The 20128-nt window shown below is 39.9% G+C and overlaps 1 protein-coding gene across 4 annotated transcripts in view; it reads right to left on the bottom strand.

Moving 5' to 3' along the window:
• MTUS1 (microtubule associated scaffold protein 1) overlaps positions 1-20128 on the bottom strand; it is a 166471-nt gene that overhangs the window by 105913 nt on the left and 40430 nt on the right. For all 4 annotated transcript variants that reach the window (XM_073902364.1, XM_073902366.1, XM_073902363.1 and 1 more), the window contains one exon: positions 6937-9166. In XM_073902364.1, coding sequence (XP_073758465.1) covers positions 6937-9027 — 2091 coding nt within the window. In that variant the 5' untranslated portion in view covers positions 9028-9166. The remainder of the gene's footprint in view (positions 1-6936; positions 9167-20128) is intronic.

Here is a 20128-nt window from a genome sequence, read left to right as displayed (position 1 = left end):
AAAGCTATAGAATGACAGAGTGGATTAAAAAAACAAGACCTATCTATATGCTACCTATAATAGATTCATTTCAGATCTAAAGACACATGCAGATTGAAGGTGAGGGGATGGAGAAACATTATGCAAATGGAAGTCAAAAGAAAAAGCCAGAGTAGCAATCCTTTCATTGGAAAAAAAAGAGACTTTAAAACAAAGACTGTAAAAGAGACAAAGAAGGACAGTATATATAAATAAAGAGGACAACCCAACAAGAAGAAATAACAATTGTAAATATTTACCCAACAAGGGAGCACCCAAATACATAAAACACTTAATAACAAAGAAACTAATTGATACCAATACAATAATAGCAGGGGACTTTAACACCCCACCTACATCGATGGACAGATCATCCAAACAGAACATCCATAAGAAACAATGGCTTTGAATGACACAATGGAACAGATGGATTAAACAGATATATTCAGAACATTCCACTCTAAAACAGAATACATTCTTTTCAAGTGCACATGGAACATTCTCCAGAATACAGCACATATTAGGCCACAAAACAAGTCTCAACAAATTAAAAAAAAATCGAAGTCATAGCATGCATCTTGTGTGACCACAACACTATGAAACTAGAAATCAGCCACAAGAAAAAAACCTGGAAAGAGCACAAATACATGGAGGTTAAATAACATTCTACTAAACAATGAATGGGTCAATCAAGAAATCAAAGAAGAAATAAACTACATGGAAACAAGTGAAAATAAAAACACAATGGTCCAAAATCTTTGAGATGCAGCAAAAGCTGTTCTAATAGGGAAGTTTACAGCAATACAGGCCTAGCTCAAGAAGCAAGAAAAATCTCAAACAACCCTAACAACCTAACCTTAAACCTGAAGGAGCTGGAAAAAGAACAAACAAAACCCCAAACCAGCAGAAGGAAGGAAATAAAGAATAGGGCATAAATAAGTGATATAGAAACTAAAATCTCCAATAGAACAGATCAATAAAACCAAGAGCTATTTCTTTAAAAAGATCAACCAAATTGATGAAACTCTAGACAGCATCCCCAAAAAAGAGTAGCGTCAAATAAACAAAATCACTAATGAAAGAGGAGAAATAACAACCAACACCACAGAAACACAAACTGTAAGAGACTATATGCCGATAAATTGTGAAAAATTATATGCCAATAAATTGGACAACCTACAAGAAATGGATACATTTCTAGAAACCTATCAAAACTGAAACAGGAATTAGAAAATTTGAACAGACCAATGACCAGCAAAGAAATTGAATCACTAATCAAAAAACTCCCAACAGTCCAGGACCAGATGGCTTCACAGATGAATTCTACCAAACATTTAAAGAAGAGTTAATACCTATTCTTCTCAAACTATTCCAAAAAATAGAAGAGGAAGGAAAACTTCCAAATTCAATCTATGAGGCCAGCATTACCCTGATATCAAAACCAGATAAAGACACCACACACACACACACACACACAGAGAAAGAGAGAACTACAGGCCAATATCTCTGATGAATATAGATGCAAAAAGCCTCAACAAAATACTAGCAAACCAAATCCAATAATACATTAAAAAATCATTCACCACAATCAAGTGGGATTTATTGCCGGGATGCAAGGGTGGTTCAATATTCACAAATCAATCAACATGATACATCAAGAAGACAAAAGGAAACAAGAGGAAGGATAAAAACTGTATTGTTTCTATAGACGCAGGAAAAGCTTTTGACAAAGTACAACATCCGTTTGTGATAAAACACCCTCAACAAAGTAGGTTTAGAAGGAATATACTTCAACATAATAAAGGCGATATATGAAAAACCTACAGCTAACATCATACTAAATGGGAAAAAAACAGAGCTTTTCCCCCTAAGGTCAGGAACAAGGCAAGAATGTCTACTCTCACCACTTCTATTTGACATAGTACTGGAAATCCTAGCCACAACAATCAGAAAAGAAAGAAATAAAAGGCATCCAATTTGTAAGAAACAAGTAAAACTTTCACTATTTTCAGATGACATGATACTATATATAGAAAACTCTAAAGGCTCCACCAAAAAAACTACTAGAACTGATAAATGAATTTAATACAGTTGCAGGATACAAAAATCAATGTACAGAAATCTGTTTCATTTCTATACAATAATGAAGCAGCAGAAACAGAAATTAAGAAAACAATCACATTTACAATTGCACCAAAAATAATAAAATATCTAGGAATAAACCTAACCAAAAAGGGGAAAGACCTGCACTCTGGAAACTATAAAACACTGATGAAAGAAACTGAAGATGACACAAAGAAAGGGAAAGACATTCCATGCTCATGGATTGGAAGAAAAAAATGTTTAAATGTGTATACTACCTTGGTGGGAATGCAAGCTGGTGCAACCACTCTGGAAAACAGTATGGAGGTTCCTCAAAAAGTTGAAAATAGAGCTACCATACGATCCAGCAATTGCACTACTGAGTATTTACCCCAAAGATACAAATGTAGGGATCCGAAGGGGTACGTGCACCCCGATGTTTACAGCAGCAATGTCCATAACAGCCAAACTGTGGAAAGAGCCAAGATGTCCATCAACAGATGAATGGATAAAGAAGATGTGGTATACATACACAATGGAATATTATGCAGCCATCAAAAGGAATGAGATCTTGCCATTTGCAACGATGTGGATAGAACTGGAGGGTGTTATGCTGAGCGAACTAAGTCAATCAGAGAAAGACATGTATCCTATGACCTCACTGATATGAGGAATTCTTAATCTCAGGAAACTGAAGGTTGCTGGAGTGGTGAAGGGATGGGGTGGCTGGGTGATAGACATTGGGGAGGGTATGTGCTATGGTGAGCACTGTGAATTGTGCAAGATTGTCGAATCACAGATCTGTACCTCCGAAACAAATAATGCAATATATGTTAAGAAAAAAAAGAAGAAGATAGCAGGAGGGGAAGAATGAAGGGGGGGAAATCGGAGGGGGAGACGAACTATGACAGGCGATGGACTCTGAGAAACAAACTGAGGGTTCTAGAGGGGAGGGGGGTGGGGGGATGGATTAGCCTGGTGATGGGTATTAAAGAGGGCAGGTTCTGGGCGCCTGGGTGGCTCAGTGGGTTAAGTGGCTGCCTTCGGCTCAGGTCATGATCCCAGGGTCCTGGGATCGAGCCCTGCGTCAAGCTCCCTGCTCAGCGGGGAACCTGCTTCTCCCTCTCCCTCTGCCTGCCTCTCTGCCTACTTGTGCTCTCTCTAATAAATAAATAAAATCTTAAAAAAAAAAAAAAGAGGGCACGTTCTGCGTGGAGCACTGGGTGTTATGCACAAACAATGAGTCATGGAACACTACAACAAAAACTAATGATGTAATATATGGTGATTAACAATAAAAAAATTTAAAGAAAAAAAATGTGTATACTACCCAAAACAGTGAAAAAATACCAATAGCAGGGCACCTGGGTGGCACAGTTAAGTGTTGGACTCTTGGTTTTGGCTCAGGTCATAATCTCAAGGTCATGGGATTAAGCCCCACACTGGGCTCCTCACTCAGCATAGAGTCTGCTTGAGATTCTCCCTCTCCCTCTGCCCCACCCCCTGCTCGTGGTTTCTAATAAATAAATTAAACACACACACACACACACACACACACACACACACACACTTTTTTTACAGAACTAGAACAATTCTAAAATTTGTGTGGAACCACAAAAGACCCCGAATACCCAAAGCAATCCTGAAACAGAAAAACAAAACTGGAGGTATCATAGTTCCAGACTTCAAGTTCTTCTGAAAGCCTGTGGTGTATGAAGCAGAAAGGGGCCAGGATTCCAGTCAGGAGCCCTTGGTTTGAGTCTGTTTTCCTACTTACCAGCTGTGTGTGTTTTAAGTAGCCTTTCTGAAGCCTTTAAATGTGGCTAACAACTGGCCCATTGTTGTTGGAAAGAGTGAATGACAATGCATACGCCACCAGAATATTACAGGGAAAACGTAATGACATATATATACAAAACCTGAGCAAAGTGATCCAGAGCAGGCATCAAGAAAGGATCAATTCCTTCCCCTTCAGGTGATTCACTGCTCCTTTAGCTAACACACTATCCCACTTACAGAACCTCTGTAATAGGTAGCTACACTTACCTTCTATCAAATTAAAATCAAAATCCTTCCTCCAAATAAGAAACTTTCTGAAGTTTTGGATAAACCCTGACCAAACAACAGTGAGACTGTGGGCAACTTAATAATTCAGTAAACTCAGGGGCACCTGGGTAGCTTAGTCGGCTAAGTGTCTGATTCTCGATATTGGCTCAGGTCATGAATGGAGATCGAGCCCTGCGTTGGGCTGCATGCTCCGCGGGGAGTCTCCTTGAGATTCTCTCTCTCTTCCTCTCCCTATGACCCTCCCCCCACTCACATGTGCACATGCTCTCGCTCTAAAATAAATAAATCTTTAAAAAAAAAAAAGAGGGGGGGCACCTGGGTGGCTCAGTCATTAGGCATCTGCCTTCAGCTCAGGTCCTGATCCCAGGGTCCTAGGATCGAGCCCCACACTGGGCTCCCTGCTCAGCGGGAAGCCTGCTTCTTCCTCTCCCGCTCCCCCTGCTTGTGTTCCCTCTCTGACTTTGTCAAATAAATAAAATCTTAAAAAAAAAATTCCATAAACTCAAGGCCTAATTTAGCCCCAGACCAACAGGGCACAACGAAAATTAACATCCTTCCAGCACTGTCTCATCAAAGATCAAGGGCAGATTTAGAACCTTTGGGTACTGCTTAAGTGACCAAGAAATGGGAGTTTGAGTCAGCACGAAGCAATGTTCACTCATTCAGCTCTCTGCAGAGCCCGTGGCCTGTAATGGTTTGCCCTGTCCCTTCCCCCAAGATAACGTGAAAATATGTAAGAGGTGATGGGATGCCTGAGTGGCTCAGTCGGTTAAGCATCTGCCTTTGGCTCATATCATGATCCCGGGATCGAGTCTGGCATGGGGCTCCCTGCTTAGCGGGGAGCCTGCTTCTCCCTCTCCCTCTGTCTGCCACTCCCCCTACTTGTGTGCTAGCTCCTGCATTCTGACAAATCCATAAAACCTTAAAAAAAAAAAAAATGTGTAAAAGGTGAACCAGCGCTATTGGAGGGAACTGCATTTAAGACATGGGTAAAGAATGAGGGTTTTTGTTTTGTTTTAAACCATTTGATTAGTGTCTGTGCTGAAAATATGGGAATCCTAAGCAAGATTCCAGAAATGAAAAGTGCTTCTTCCCCAAGATATCCTGGGATCCATTTCAACCCGATGATTCTATCACCTGGCTCCAATAGGAGCCTGAAAAACAGCTTTATGCCTCATGTGTATAGATCGAAAGCCTAAGATTTACTCAACACACACAAAAACTTTTAATTTCAAAGTTATACAACCAATTTATATGTATGGCAAATGTTTTTTTAGAGAAACTTTATGCTCGTTTTTTCTGGCAGTTAGACGTCGACACGTGACGAAAGCCTCCCGTAAATCAAGGAGGAATACATGTATTGTTTTTATGTATATCTATAAACACCAAACTAAGAATGTTGATTAGAATTACCAGAGGTTATAATTTCACTTGGCAAAATATCAAATTATAAATGACATAAAACAAGTTCCCTATGTTTGACTTGAAAAGAACTTAAAAATCGGAGTTTTGAAATAGGCATTGGCATTAATTTAGGCATCACTGTGGGGGTACCATTGTTCCCCCAAAAAAGTTAGAAAAGCCAAAACATCTCTAAACCCATACAGCTCAGGAATATCCAGGGTTTCCTAACTTATCTCCTAAAAAGGACCTAACAATTGCCTCACATACCCTCAAAACACTTCTAAAACAGCCCTTCAACCCTTTACTCCACCTTACGTGCTTCTTTCCTCTCAGACAGGAGCCCTCCACAGAGAACGCAGACGTCTCACATCTGCCTTCCTACCTGGCACCCAGCTCCATTCCTGGCCCCGAGGACAGAAGCCCAAGGAAAGCCTAGGTGGGGCCAGAAGTCCATGTTAAGACCCTACTGTGAAAATCAGTGCTAAGGACAAGTACACAAAGCCCCAGAATGGTCTGACCAACATTTTTAAAACTCAGAAAACTAGTTTCTACACACTGTTGACAAAAATATAGGTATGTTTATAGAAAAACGATCTTTAAACTGCATGTGAATTTTTTGCTTAGATGGAACTATCTAGTCTCCTCCTCCCCCCTACACACACACACCCCAAATACGTGACAGGTGCTATAGACAGTGTACCTGCTTTTACAGTGTACCTGAATAAAAGGGGTTTGTTTATTTTAACATATCCGGAATCAATAGGTTAGGGCTACAAGAGACCTCAGACTTCTACTGGTCCAAGCCTTTCACCTCTGGGTGTCAAAGACTATTTGACCAAATGCACATTGGCTGATCAGAGGCAGAATCTCCAACCCCCCTTTTCACAGGCGAGGGCTCCGCTTCCCAGAGCAGCTTCCTCCAGAAGAGACCAGGAGTTATTTTTATGTTGATACTGTTTACTAGCTCTCTCCAGCCCTACCATTTCTTAAATGTGGCCCAACACATTTTAAAGTTCATAAACAAACCTTTCTCTTTTTCCTAAGTGCAAAATATAACCGCATGTTTAACTTCAAATAACTAATTATACAATATTAAAGTAACTTGTTCTTTCATCTTATTAAAAGGAACATTGGTATGCAATACAACATACTGTATTTTTCCCCATGTTTTCCTATATTGTAACCAATTAACACTCTAAAGTGTGCAACTTACAAGACAAAGAATAAGTGAATAATATATTAACACCTGAAAGCAAATTTGCACAGCTAGGTCTGCAATATTATTGACTATTTGTGTTAATCAATGGCTAATACATCTCTCAGCTTCCTCCACCCTTCCCCAAAGCAAGCAAAAATCTCACTTACCAAAAACAGAGAACCATATTCAAAGGTCTCATTCATAATTTCCTTCTTTAGCTCTTGCTTTTCCATAGGTGTCCCATTTTCTTTTTCACCCTTCTTTTCAGGGCTAATCCTATCGATGCTGGAAGCATATGTTATTTCCAAACATCCTGTGCTTTCCATTTTAACGGGGAGTATGTCTTTGATCTTCTGAAAAAAGGTAGCCACAGACCCAGTCTCACATGCTGAATTAGAACTTGCTTTGTCAACATCTTCCTGATTCGATTTCATGGCAGATGTTGTTCTTGGAACCTTGTGTGAAGCATTTTTAGAATGAGTTGTAACATGCACAGCCTGGCTGGTAATGAGTTTATTAAATTGCTGCTTATGCATCTTGTTAATTAGGATTTCTGCTTTTGTATCCGCATTCAAGTCAGACCTTGGTGTTTTGCTCAAAGCTGTCAACTGTCTTGAGGAAGACCCTGATGAGGGTGATGAGGCACTGCTTAACTGAGGTCTGGGTGTGACCTTTGATAAAGCAGGGTCTTTGGACTGCAATACTGGTCTAGACATAACTTTTGCCTTGACATTCTTGAAGTTTGGTCTTGGGTAGCTTATAATTTCGGTTTTTCTAACTTTGCTGCCTACAGGGGTATTCATTTTAGTTGTCAGTTTTCCTAGATTAGGTTTAGACATGTTCACAGGTGCCCCCTTCAAGTTTGGTAAATTTCGAAGCTCTCGATGACTCTTCTCCACTTTACTACATTTCTTGGTCCCTTCAATTGGTGAAATAGAAAAGGTTGCATTTGGGGAATCTAGGACTGGCGTTGACATGCAAACTGGGTTATTTGTGCTAATGACTATATCATTTGCATCCCAACTCAGTTCAACTGATGAAGCCATCTTTTGTCCTGGTGGGCTACTCAGTATCAATTCAGTGGTACAATTTTGGGTTTCCAAATCCTTTTCATTAGAGGCATTTTGTGTGTCTTCAGCCACAGTGACTTCGTGTTCTGGGTTCAGCACTTGGGCTTCATTTTTATCAAAAGCTGGCCCCAGTAAAGGGCATTCATCATCTATAAGACAATTGGACACTGTTTCTCTTAGATTTTGGCCCATTTTCTCTTGCCCATATGAGCTCTGTGAATGTGTCTCACTATTTGGTTCAACTTTAGATAAACAAAAGAACTCTTGTAATACAGACCCATTGGGAACATCCATGCCTTCAGAAACTGGCGTTTGAGCTTGTATCTCTTTTTCTCCAACCAGTTTTTGCTGTGACCCATCTGTGTAGTCACTGGTGACCTGTCCTGAAGAATATGGACACTGAGTGCCAGTATCTGGAACAACAGTATCAGTTTGCATCACATCAGAAAATGCTGTGTAAGTTGTGTCTTGAGCCTCTGCTTCTGTGGCTTGTGGGTTTTCAAAGCTGTCTCGATCATAATTTGTATCTCTCACGTGTATGTTATCAGAACGCAAAGATGTATGAATGGAACAGGATAAAGATGGATTTCCACTCCTCGTGCCGGTTGGCTGCCGATTTCCAGAGGTATGCAAAGACTGACTCTTTTCAATAGCATGATGTGTTATAAAGGTGCAGTTAACATGATCCACTGTCATGTCAAATGTTTGGTTTAGCTCCAAGGCAGTAGGATAGTCTGTATAGTGCAAATCATCATTGTTGGGTTTCCACACAAAAGGCAGAGATGTCTCAGCACTCTGGTCCTGAAATGATTCCAGGGAATGACAATTCTTAGGCAGGTACTTGGGCTCCTCTGTATTTAGAACATGTGCACAAGACTGAAGTGTGGAATCTTTATGGATATTGAACACCTCCTTACCAATCAACTCACTTGAAGACTTCTGCTGATCAAGTACTTCCACACACTGAGGGGTTAAAGCAAGATTTTCATCAATATCCACAGCAGAGTTGGTTTCATAATCAACCACCATTTCATCTGGCTTGGCAGAATTCCAATTCACATTATTGGTTGAAGAGTTTTGTGTGTGTGGTGATTTTTGGTTGTATGCATATGTGTTTCCATTTTTATCACTGATAAATAAGGATTGCAGTTCATCTTCTGTCTTGTCATCTGAATTATCATCATTCATCCTGAATCTTAACTTTAAAACTCTGCCATCTTATTTCTTCTTGAAATCCTTTCAAATGAGAGGAAAGGAAAAACCGTCCAAGTTTTAGCACAGTTGAAAGTTTCTAAGATGCTTTGAAGTTGTAATGATTTGTTGTTCCCTGGAAGAAATAAAATGATCAATTCAAGTAAGTATTTGATTAATTTCAATCACTTTATTTTTGTATTTGGAACATATACCTGTGGATAGGAGTAAAGATATCCTTAGCTCAAGTGTCACCTCCTTTCAAAGACGTTTTTTTATTTGAGGGAATAGGGCAGAAGACAGAGACACTGCTAAAATTGCCCCTGTGACTGACTTCACATCTGAAATACCGCCTCCATATTCCCATTGATTCTTATTTGTCAGACGAGGGAAGGAAGTTCAATCTAACAACAGCCTTTCCTTCTTGTTGGTTAACCATTGGTGCTAATTTGCTGAGGACAGTCCCAATTTATGCCTGTTGTTCCAACATAATTAGTAATAATGCCTTTTCATATTCAGAAGGGTCCCTTATTGTTTCCGTGGAGAGTGATTACTACAGACCTGTCAAACACAACAAATGAGCTGAAGATCAAAGAAAAGAGAAATGCCAATGCCTTGTTTTCATTCTCTTTCTCGAACATATTTCAAAGTTGAAAAAAAAAAGTTGATTCTTAATGGTTAAAGTGGTACTCTATTGGAAGTCCCTAAAAATGTTAAACTACATGACACAGGGTTTCTACTCTCAAGTACCTACTAAAGAGAAATGAACATATGCCCACACACTTGTACAAAGGTACATGATTAATAGAAGCATTAGTCATAATAGCCAAATAGAAGTCAATGTCAATTAACTGGTAAATAAGTAATAACTTATTGTTACTTATTTACCAATACCCATACAACAGAATTAACAATCGGCAAAAGAAAAAAGATGGAGTATTGAGAAATCTACAACCTGGATACAGTGTTACAACTTAAAAATATTATACTAAGTGAAAAAAGCCAGTCATAGAAGACTACCTATTATGTATTATATTTACATGAAATGTCCAGAATAGGCAAGTCTATGGAGACAAAGTGGATTAGTGATTCTCTAGAGCTGAGAAAGGGTATGAGGGAAAGGAATGAACAGTGATGGCTAATTAGGATGGTGTTTCTTTTGAGAGTCATGAAAATGTTCTGAAGATTATGGTGATGCTCGCACAATACTATAAATATACTACTGAATTGTACACTTAAAAAACATCACTGAAAACAACCCATTAAAGCTTTCAAATCCAATGATTTTTGCAAATAACTAAGACTTGATTATGCTTTTGGGCAAACTGAAGTGCTTAAAAAGGTCCTGATGCTCGAGAGGACTGCAAATAAGTCACAGACATACGTTCACTGGAACTGAATTTCTAATCCTGGTATTAATGTCAATCAGAGGTCACTGTTCTGTCCTAAAGAAATAAAACATGCATGAGGGGGGAAAATGGCATTCTGTAACCCGTAAATTTGTGAATTAAGAGATCTCATTTTTCCATTTTATAATCCTCTCTCTGTAATCAAACTTCAGTAACCTAAATACAACAAGAAGAATAGGAACCATGGAAGAACTGAAAGGATCTGTATCTTCACTAACAGCGTTCTGTGTGTTTCTGGCCATGCATCCTGAAACCAACCTTTACTGGGGGGAGAAAAGGCTGCAATGTTCAGCTCAATAGCATGCATGTGTGCATATCACACACACTCAAAAGGAGACTGAATCCTAAAACAAGGCTGTATGATTTATATACTGATGGAAAATATCAATTACTTATTGTTTTTCCACCGTAGGTTTTTTTGTTTTGTTTTTTTAAGATTTTATTTGAGAGAGAGGGAGAGAGCCTGACTGGGGCTCGATCCTGAGCCAAAGGCAGATGCTTAACCAACTGAGCCACCCAGGCGCCCCTTCCACCATAGTTCTTAAGTGAATAAACAAATCACTGAAGTAATAGTTGTGTGGCTACCACCTTAATAAAAGTTTTTCTAAGACACAATTTTTTTTATTCCTGGGGTATAAAATATGCTCAAGCTAAATACTGAAACCGGGAAGTATATTTATTCATTTTTTAGACTTACATGTGTGAAATATAATTTCAAAAAGCAGTAAATATGTTACACTTGTCTGTTTCCATGAAAGTCAATACTCATTTAAGAGATTCTGGTATAAAAAGATATGAGCACTGTAAACAGAAGCTTTTAATGGAAATCAGAGAAGTCATTTGTCTACGTAAACAGTCATTAGATTCAGTTAAGGAGTTTTACTACCTGAGCTCCTTCTTCCAAAGTACATAAAAAAATTAAAAACAAAAAAAACTCTGATAAAAACGGAATAAAATAAATGGTTCATATGTCAAGGCATTTCAAGTTATTTTTAAAATAAACAAATAGGGGGTGCCTGGGTGGCTCAGTAGTTGAGTGTCTGCCTTTAGCTCTGGTCATGATCCCGGGGTTCTGGGATCAAGACCCACATCGGGCTCCCTGCTCGGCCAGGAGCCTGCCTCTCCCTCTCCCACTCCCCCTGCTTATGTTCCCTCTCTCGCTGTGTCTCTGTCAAATAAATAAATAAAATCTTTAAAAAAAAATAAGTAAAATAAGTGAACAGAATACAAATGTTTAATAGGATACGGACATTCTACATTTAGTTTTTTTTTTACGTTTTTCTCCTTCATAAATAACACTCAACATTTTTGCAATCTTTGACTACCTGTGATTATTTCCTTTGGAAAAACTTCCTAGAAATATAAGCATAACCAAGCCAAAGAAATGATTTTTTTAAGGCTCTTGATCTAGTTTGCCAAACTGTTAGGTGAAAGGGGAAGGGGAGGATTCCTTATATATACACATTAATATATGCACATAATAAATATATGACCTGAGTTTTTTACTTTTAAAGTTCATGTATTTTATTCAGCATTTTTCCAGGTCATTATAGTATAAAAACATTTCTAATAGTTGTGAAATTCCACTGAAGTTTAAGTGTTTTAGATTTACAAGTCAGTAGTTTACGAAGAGTAATGAAAATGTAAAGAACCCATTGACCACTCCAACTTTCACATGACTGCTTAGTATACTTGGTTTATGATTTTTTTTTTTAATTAAAAAAAAACCAAAACAGGTGAGTAAAAATATTAAAAAAAAAAAAAAAAACACCAAAAAAAATGCAATGAGAAGTAGTACTTCAGGAGAGTTTTGATAGGGAATGAATTTACAGAAGTGTTTTCTACCTTAGTAGCTAGGAGTAAAGAATTGTGGTACAAAGATTTAGATACTAAAAAATTCTTAAGCTTATCAGTTCCAGAAATAATTGGAAGATCAACATTCACCAAAGAAAACAACAGCTTCAAGTCATCACTATGAAGATAAAGCCGTGGTCAGGAAAGGGTTATCAGGATTCCCTCAGGAACTTTGTCAAAAAAGTTGAAAGTCAGCCATTTTGTCTGATGGCCAATTTCATCCCTCTCCCACTTAAAGAACAGTACCTAAGTTTCTACTACATGCTGGACTCATATTCTTTGATAATCTCACCCTATCCATGAAGTAATGTCTTTGTATTTCTGTAATTGCAATATCATTTGTGACACCTTCAAAGTTACTATTTGGGTAATGTTTTTTATTAAAGCAAAATCAAAAGTTTAAAAAAGGAAAAAAGGCAAAAAAGTTGGAAGAAGTCATTCTCACCTAAAGAGTTAATTTCTCAAGTTATCTTTCAGCAGCATTATCTGCCAGAACAAAGTAGAATGATCAAGTTTCCTTTTTAAGAATGCCATTTGGGAAGATAAAGAGATCTTCTTCAGGGAACATTTGGAGGAGAGAGAACAAATTCCCTACTTACTAAGATTTGAGAATATGATAGACTAGCTCCTCTTGAATAGAAAGGTTACCAAAATATACATTTTTATAATGATTCGCAAGGTTAAAAATTAATCTGTACCAAAAAAAAAAAAAATGGCCATTGGAAAGAACTGCTAGTGTAAGATTTGAGCTATTTCAACACTTTTGGAAAAAAGATTACTTTCTAAATCTTAAGAAGAATGATTATTTGTTCTCCAAAGGTAGAAATTCCATCAGTTATTACACTGAACAGACATATCTAAAAAGATAAATCATTATATAAATTAAGTCCTTATGATAGAATCGAATTCACTGTCATTGTATTAATACTAGAAAATATTTTAAAGTTCTAATTCAAACATCATCATTTTACAAGTGAGAAAACAAACTCCATGACTTGGCCAAACTGGTTGCTAGAACATTACTAGTAGGTTATATAACAGTTGTGTGCTTTATTCACCAACTGAACTATAAACTCAGTAGGGGCATCAGTAGGTATCTTTTACATCTTCCTGTTACCTATAATGTCTAACCCAGTAATTTGAACTTAGTACAGATAAACTTTCTACCTCATGTGGTAGTTATGAAATAAAGGTTTCCAGAAGTCACATGTGAAAACTAGTTTCAGTACTTTATAGCCATAAAAAAAAAAAACTTTAATTTTACTCCTTCTTTGTGTCTACATATGGCAAACCAGTCGTAAGATTTGAATACAAACACAGCTATAATTTATGGCTTTCAAATCATAGAACCGTATCAGTTCTTAGCTTTCAAATCATGGAATCACACCAGTTCTTAAAGTTTCTATGAAATCACAAATCATAGCACTAAAACTCTCTAGGCTTCAATACCCAGAGTATACCTGGTCTTGAACTTATTTTAAAACAGAAGACATATGTACAGTATCTGAGCTACCAATTTTACTTTATTCTGAAGTGAAAAATAAAGACGAACAAAAAATCATCATGTGTTATTGACATATTCATAAAACTCTCCCTTCTGTTCCAACTGTTCAAGGTGTTAAAAGTTTTACCCCTAAGCCCCATCATAGTACCATTTTCCAGTTTACGTTTGAATTCTTAAATTAGCTCCTGCAACCTACCTTTTGACAATTCAGCCTCCTCCCGCAGAGTTTAGTAAAGCACATCTTACCCCTCAGAACCAAGAACAAGCATACCAAGTAGTCAGTTTCCTAAGAGCATAAGGATTGCCAGAGAAGCCATGTTAAACAGGAGGATAGCTAGCGTTGGTTTAATGGATTTCAAAACGAAGGCTATGGAAGTGTCACAACGGAGTTGGACGTTACATACAATTGGACCTTTTGTGAAGAAATGCAGATCCATTCAGTAGGTCTGGGTTAGGGCTTGAGATTCTGCATGTCTCTCCATCTCCTTGGTGATGCTGAAGCTCTCAGTCCATGGACCACCCTTGGAGCCACAAAGATGTAGCAGAGAGCTTTGAGAAAAGAATGCCCGTCTAGTCAAGGTGATCAATACAATTCATGGACTGTCTGAGCCAGCAACCTCCACAACCAACTGTAAAACTTGTTATCCTAACTAGAGATAGACTTCCCTTACCTCTGAACCCTATTGTAGGCTTTGTCCTTTCCTCTCTGAGAGTGAATATTCCCATCTATAGAAAATTGGAAAGTTTTACAGTCATGGAAAATGTTGCTTCTAAATCCACTTGCGGATGGAGTTCAGTTAGTGTAATGTTCCTGCCCTGTTCTGTCCTTTTTACTCATTCCACCCAGGAGAAATAAAGTGATTAACGGATTCTGTAAATCTGGGAAGAACTAGCTGGGCAAGGACTGGGGTAAGTGGCATTCACCTCTGGCACTAAATTTAAGATGATCAGTAACAGTGCCCCTTCGAGCCATACTGGAGCCTGAGGCAAAGGGAAAAGTCAGGAATACCAACCCTATCTTGTCTGTTGTTTTATAGAGAGAGAGATACACACACACAAAATACATTACATATAATACATTTTATATAATACATTATGTATATTTTTGTTCATTATATTTGTTCAATTCAGTTTATAATAATATGTTAAATATTATTTATCTTTACCACTGAAGGTTTCTTGGCACCCCTTACACTCCCGACTTGAGGCCAGTGTCTCACTCACCTTACCCTCCCTCCCCTAGTCCCAACCCTGCTACCCACACAGCGCAAGTTCTACTCTCACCTCCAGGAACAGAATCTGTCCCTACAGCGGAAAGGTGTAGGAGAGGCTGGCCCGGTTTCTGCTCTGCAGTGATGGCTCAGTGTCTCTCTCCAAAACAGCCCTGTCCGTCAGACTACTTTTCATCTACATCCATCTATAATTATGGCTAAGATTCTATCATTATAGAATCTGCAATTATAATTCATCTATAATCTCATCCATAATATGTGCCTTACTCTTTCTCTTATTTCTCAATGGCTCATAACCAGAAAGAGGGGAAAAAAAAAGGCATGAATACTCATAATGGTTAACAGCCAATGCTGAACATATGCTGTCCGCCCCCCGGAGCACAGTCCTGGAGGCCCGAGCCCCGGTGAGCCGGGCATTTACCCTTCAGGTGTGGGACCACAGGGGACGTCGACAGAATCATCCAGAAAGGACTGCAGTGGCTGCAGCAACCCAAAGAAGCATATGGGCTTTGGGGAAGCAGCTTTTCACAAACCATTTCAGGAGAATATATTTTAACAACCAGTTCAGCCACTCCTGATAGCACTCCTGAAAAGGAATTTTTTTTTTTAAGATCTTTTATTTATTTGAGACAGAGAGCAAGAGCAAGTGAGCAAGCAAACAAGCGCACAAGTTTGGGGGGGCGGGGAGAAGCAGAGAGGGAGGGAGAACAGACCCTCCGATGAGCAGGGAGCCCACATGGGGCTCGATCCCAGAACCCCGAGATCACGACCCAAGCTGAAGTCAGACACTTAACCGAGTCACCCAGGTGCCCTGAAAAGGAGTTATTTTTTATTGGGCCCTCTCTAAACTGTATCTATTATACAAAGCAACAAACCATGAGAAATCAGCAAGGAGTAACATCTGCAGGAGCAAAACACTCGTAGAGTAACCTGGGCTTCTGCCGTGAGCAAGGTAGCTAGCTGGGCACTTCGGTTCAATCACAGGTCAGACGTTTTTCCATGCTGGAGGTTTGCAGCCTCTATCCTGCAACCAGCTCGCAACCAGCTCACTTTTTCAGTGAGGATGATGGTTTTAAATAGCACAGACGGAGCAAGAAAGTTTAAGCTTAAGACCATACATCCTTTTGATCCGAGTAGGAAACTCCAGCTCTGGGCAACTCTGTCCGTCAGTAAGTGGCCGTTTCCATGGAAGGAGGACTGCACAAGTCCATAAGTGGAAGAAAGCAAGGCCTGGGCTGCACATCTAAAATAAAGCCACATGGCCCTTGGCACAAGCAAAGGCTTTTAGCAGTCAGCCTTTTCGCGCAGACCACATGGATATACCTTGAACTACCCCTGGCAGATGGGGGCAGACAGAAGCTTCGTGTGAGCCCAGCAAGACAGCAGAGAGCCGGGAGGCAGGCACCAGGGAGAGACACAACCGCACTCCAGGCAACAACGTCTTTACAGGTCCTCAAGGACATTGGTGGTCAACACAGTATTTATGGCTTTAAAACAGCAAAGCAGATTTCTGTGTGCCCTACAGAAAACTAGAATGTTCCCAGCTTTCAGTTGTTAATGATAGGTCTGATAGGCAATGCTAGGCTAGGAGTCACCCAAATTCCACTCTGTATTTGAGGACAAAAAGGTACTGGTGGGGGGCGCCTGGGTGGCTCAGTCGTTAAGCGTCTGCCTTCGGCTCAGGTCACGATCCCAGGGTCCTGGGATCGAGCCCCGCATCGGGCTCCCTGCTCCTTGGGAAGCCTGCTTCTCCCTCTCCCACTCCCCATGCTTGTGTTCCCCCTTTCGTTGTCTCTCTCCGTCAAATAAAATCTTTAAAAAAAAAAAAAAAAAAAAGGTACCGATGGATGGGAGAAGCTGGAATCCACGTGGTCTTTCCAAGGACTCAAGAATCACAATACCACGCTTGTGTGTGCACATCCCTATTCGACAAAGTGTCCCCAAGAAGCTCTTGATTGGACTGTTAAATATTAGAGATCAACCTTCCTCAGGAGTTGGGTTTCTTAGCTGTAAGTACATCCAGAGCAAGAGGCAGTAGAAGTAGCTCTTGGGGCAGAAACTGAAAATGGCTGTGGGTCCAAGAGTGAAAGGTGTGGCACGAGGCAGGGGCCCACGTGGCGCAGCACCAGCACGGCGGTCTTCAGGAACACCATCAACCCCGTTCTAAGAATGTACTTCTTCCGTGCTTACTATTTCAGGGTTAGGGGATTGGGTTGTTTTCAAAATATGCCTTGGGGGCCAAGGGAAGGGGAGAAGACTATTCTGTGATCACTTGTATCCTCTTCACACACAGGGGGGCTAAGAACTAGCACAACCTCAGAGACTGCAAAAGGCAGCCCTTCCTGTGAAGCAGCCCAGACTATAGCTTCCAGAACAACAAACCACCACCCAGGCTTCAAGAATACTTTTTAGCCTAACAGGACCTGGTAAAGATATGCTTATTGGAATTTATTGTGGTTTTTTTTTTTTTTTTTTTTTTTTTACCTTGAGGTCTCCAGAAAGCTCAAGGAGGGCAGGCAGGATTTTGGGGGGGGAGGTTATGCGCCAAAATATCCCCAATGATTAGAAGGGTACCCAGAGTGGGTTTTCAATAAGCACTTGTTGAATTAATGAATGTATGAAAGGGCCAAGAGAATTTTAGTTTGAATTTTTTTTTTTTTTTTTTTTTTTAAGAGAGAGTGTAGAGAGTGAATGAGAGCAAGCACACAAGTGGGGGGGGGGGGGGGGGCGCGGAACTGGGAGAAGCAGACTCCCCACTGAGCAGGGAGCCTGAGTCAGGGCTCGATCCCAGGACCCTGAGATCACGACCTGAGCCGAAGGCAGACGCTTAACCAACTGAGCCACCAAGGCGCCCTATTTTGAACTTTTAACTCCTTTGGATTTTGACATATTTGAACTTGAACTTACAAAGTTAAACAATACTACAATGAAACTTCTACTGTCACATTCCCGGGGAAAAATTATGTTCAAACTTAGGCACCACTACGTTCCTGGCACCTTAACTTTGTCATTGGATCTCACTACACACCTCTAAAAAGCTATGCAAGACAACATGGCTGTAGATCATTTGAGACTGAAAAGAGGAAAGCAAACTTAAGCCCTGGGCACACAGTGGCCTTGGAATTGATGTCATTAACTGCCAGAGCCTTCAATCATTATCTCCACTGCCAGTCAGAAGTGCGAGAAGAGTACCCAAAGGGACCGTGGTTTCACTGGGAAGCAACTCTTGAATAGGAGGCACTGGCTAACCATGGGCTAACTTGCAAGTAGGATATGTTAAAGAGAACAAGAAGCAGGGATGTTTCAGGTGAAGGCTTCTTCCCCCACACCTGATGCTTCTTTTAGTAGGGGAGTTCGTATATCCTTCTTTGCTTCAATCTGACCTTTTTATCCTGCCCAAAGAAGTGCAGTAATGTATCTGAAGAGAAAATTTGGGAAGAACAAACAGACCAAGCTTGGCTGAGTGCCCCGCCCCCACTGTCTTGTTGGGGAGAAGTCAGCCCATGGGGACCAGGGGAGCACAGAAGCTCTCTGCACCTCCAAGAGTAGCCCTGTGGTAACTGGGAGGACCAAATTCTGGGGTGTGCTGTTAAGGAGCTCCTTGATCTCTCACACTAAGCTATCACCTCCCAAATAGCCTTCAACAGAGATGACCTGATTGTTCAAGGGCCAGATACCTTACTGTCCTATTTTTTTTACTGGGCCAGAACCTAGATTGAGAAGAGGGGTGTTATTACTTATTAGACGGGTCAGTGAGTTTTACATAGTTTTGTTTCTTTTTCTTTGATTGTTATCTTAAATCTATGACTTCTACTTTTTTTATTTTGGTAAAATCTGCATAAGATTATTTTTAATTGTACTTAATGCTATCTAATGGTACATTAACAATACTGGGCAATCACCATCCCTCTCCAGAATTTTGCATCTGAGATGAAATTCTGTACCCATTAAATAATAACCCCCCATTCTCTCATCCCACCCCTACCCACCACCATTCTACCATTGTCTCTATGAATTTGATTACTTTTTAGAGGAATCATACAATATTTTGTCCTTTGGTGACCATCTGATCTCACTCAACATAAGGTTCATCTATGTTGTAGCATGTGTCAGTATTTCCTTTCATTTTAAGGCGGGATAATACTTCACTGTATGCATATTCCACATTGTTTATCCATTCATGCACTGATGGATACTTAGATTACTTCCACCCTTTGGCTCTTGTGAATAATGGTGCTTCGAACATCGGTGGATGGCTATCGCCAAAACCCTGCTCACAATTCTTTTGGGTATATACCCAAAGTGGAATTACTAGACCATATGGTAATTTTATGTTTAATTTTTTGAGGAATCACAACTATTTTCCACAGCATCTGTACCACTGTACATCCCCACCAGCAATGCAGAGTTCCAATTTATTTACATCTACATCAACACTTGTTCTAATATAATAGCCACCCTACTGTTTGTGACGTGGTATCTCCTGGTAGTTTTGACTTAAGTTTGCCTAAGGATTCCTGATGCTGAGCATCTTTTCAGGGACTTAATGGCCATTTTCTTATCTTCTTTAGAGAAATGTCTATTCAAGTCCTTTGCCCATTTTTGAATTAATCGTTGTTATTATTTAGTACACTTTGTAAAAATCATGATTTAGGGGATTATTTTCCTCCTCTCTGGGAAGTAGGATGGACTTAAAATGAACTGTTTCTCCCAGAAAGATATGCTGACATCCAACCCCCAGCACTTATGAATGTCACCTTGTTTTTGGAAAGAAGAGCTTCACTGATGTAATCAAGTTAAGATAAGGACATTGGGGCGGGCCCTAATCCAGTATGACTATAGTCCTTATAGAAAGAGAAGAAACAGAGTAATACCATGGGAAGACACAGACACACCTGGCAGCTGGCCCCGTGAAGGCAGGGCACAGACTGGAGTCGTGCTGACCAGCCAGCGAATGTACAGAACAACCAAGAGTGAGGAAAAGGCAAAAAACATCCTCCCCTGGAAGCTTCAGAGGGACCACAGCCCTGCAGACACCTTGATTTTGAGCTTCCAGTCTTTGGAACTGAGAGAATAAATCTCTGTTGTTTTAGGCCACC

The sequence above is a fragment of the Callorhinus ursinus genome, unplaced genomic scaffold (assembly GCF_003265705.2).
Source record: "Callorhinus ursinus isolate GAN/ISIS: 27379988/994484 unplaced genomic scaffold, GSC_fseal_2.0 scaffold17, whole genome shotgun sequence".
NCBI classification, from domain to species: domain Eukaryota; kingdom Metazoa; phylum Chordata; class Mammalia; order Carnivora; family Otariidae; genus Callorhinus; species Callorhinus ursinus.
This window is presented reverse-complemented; position numbering and strand designations above follow the sequence as displayed.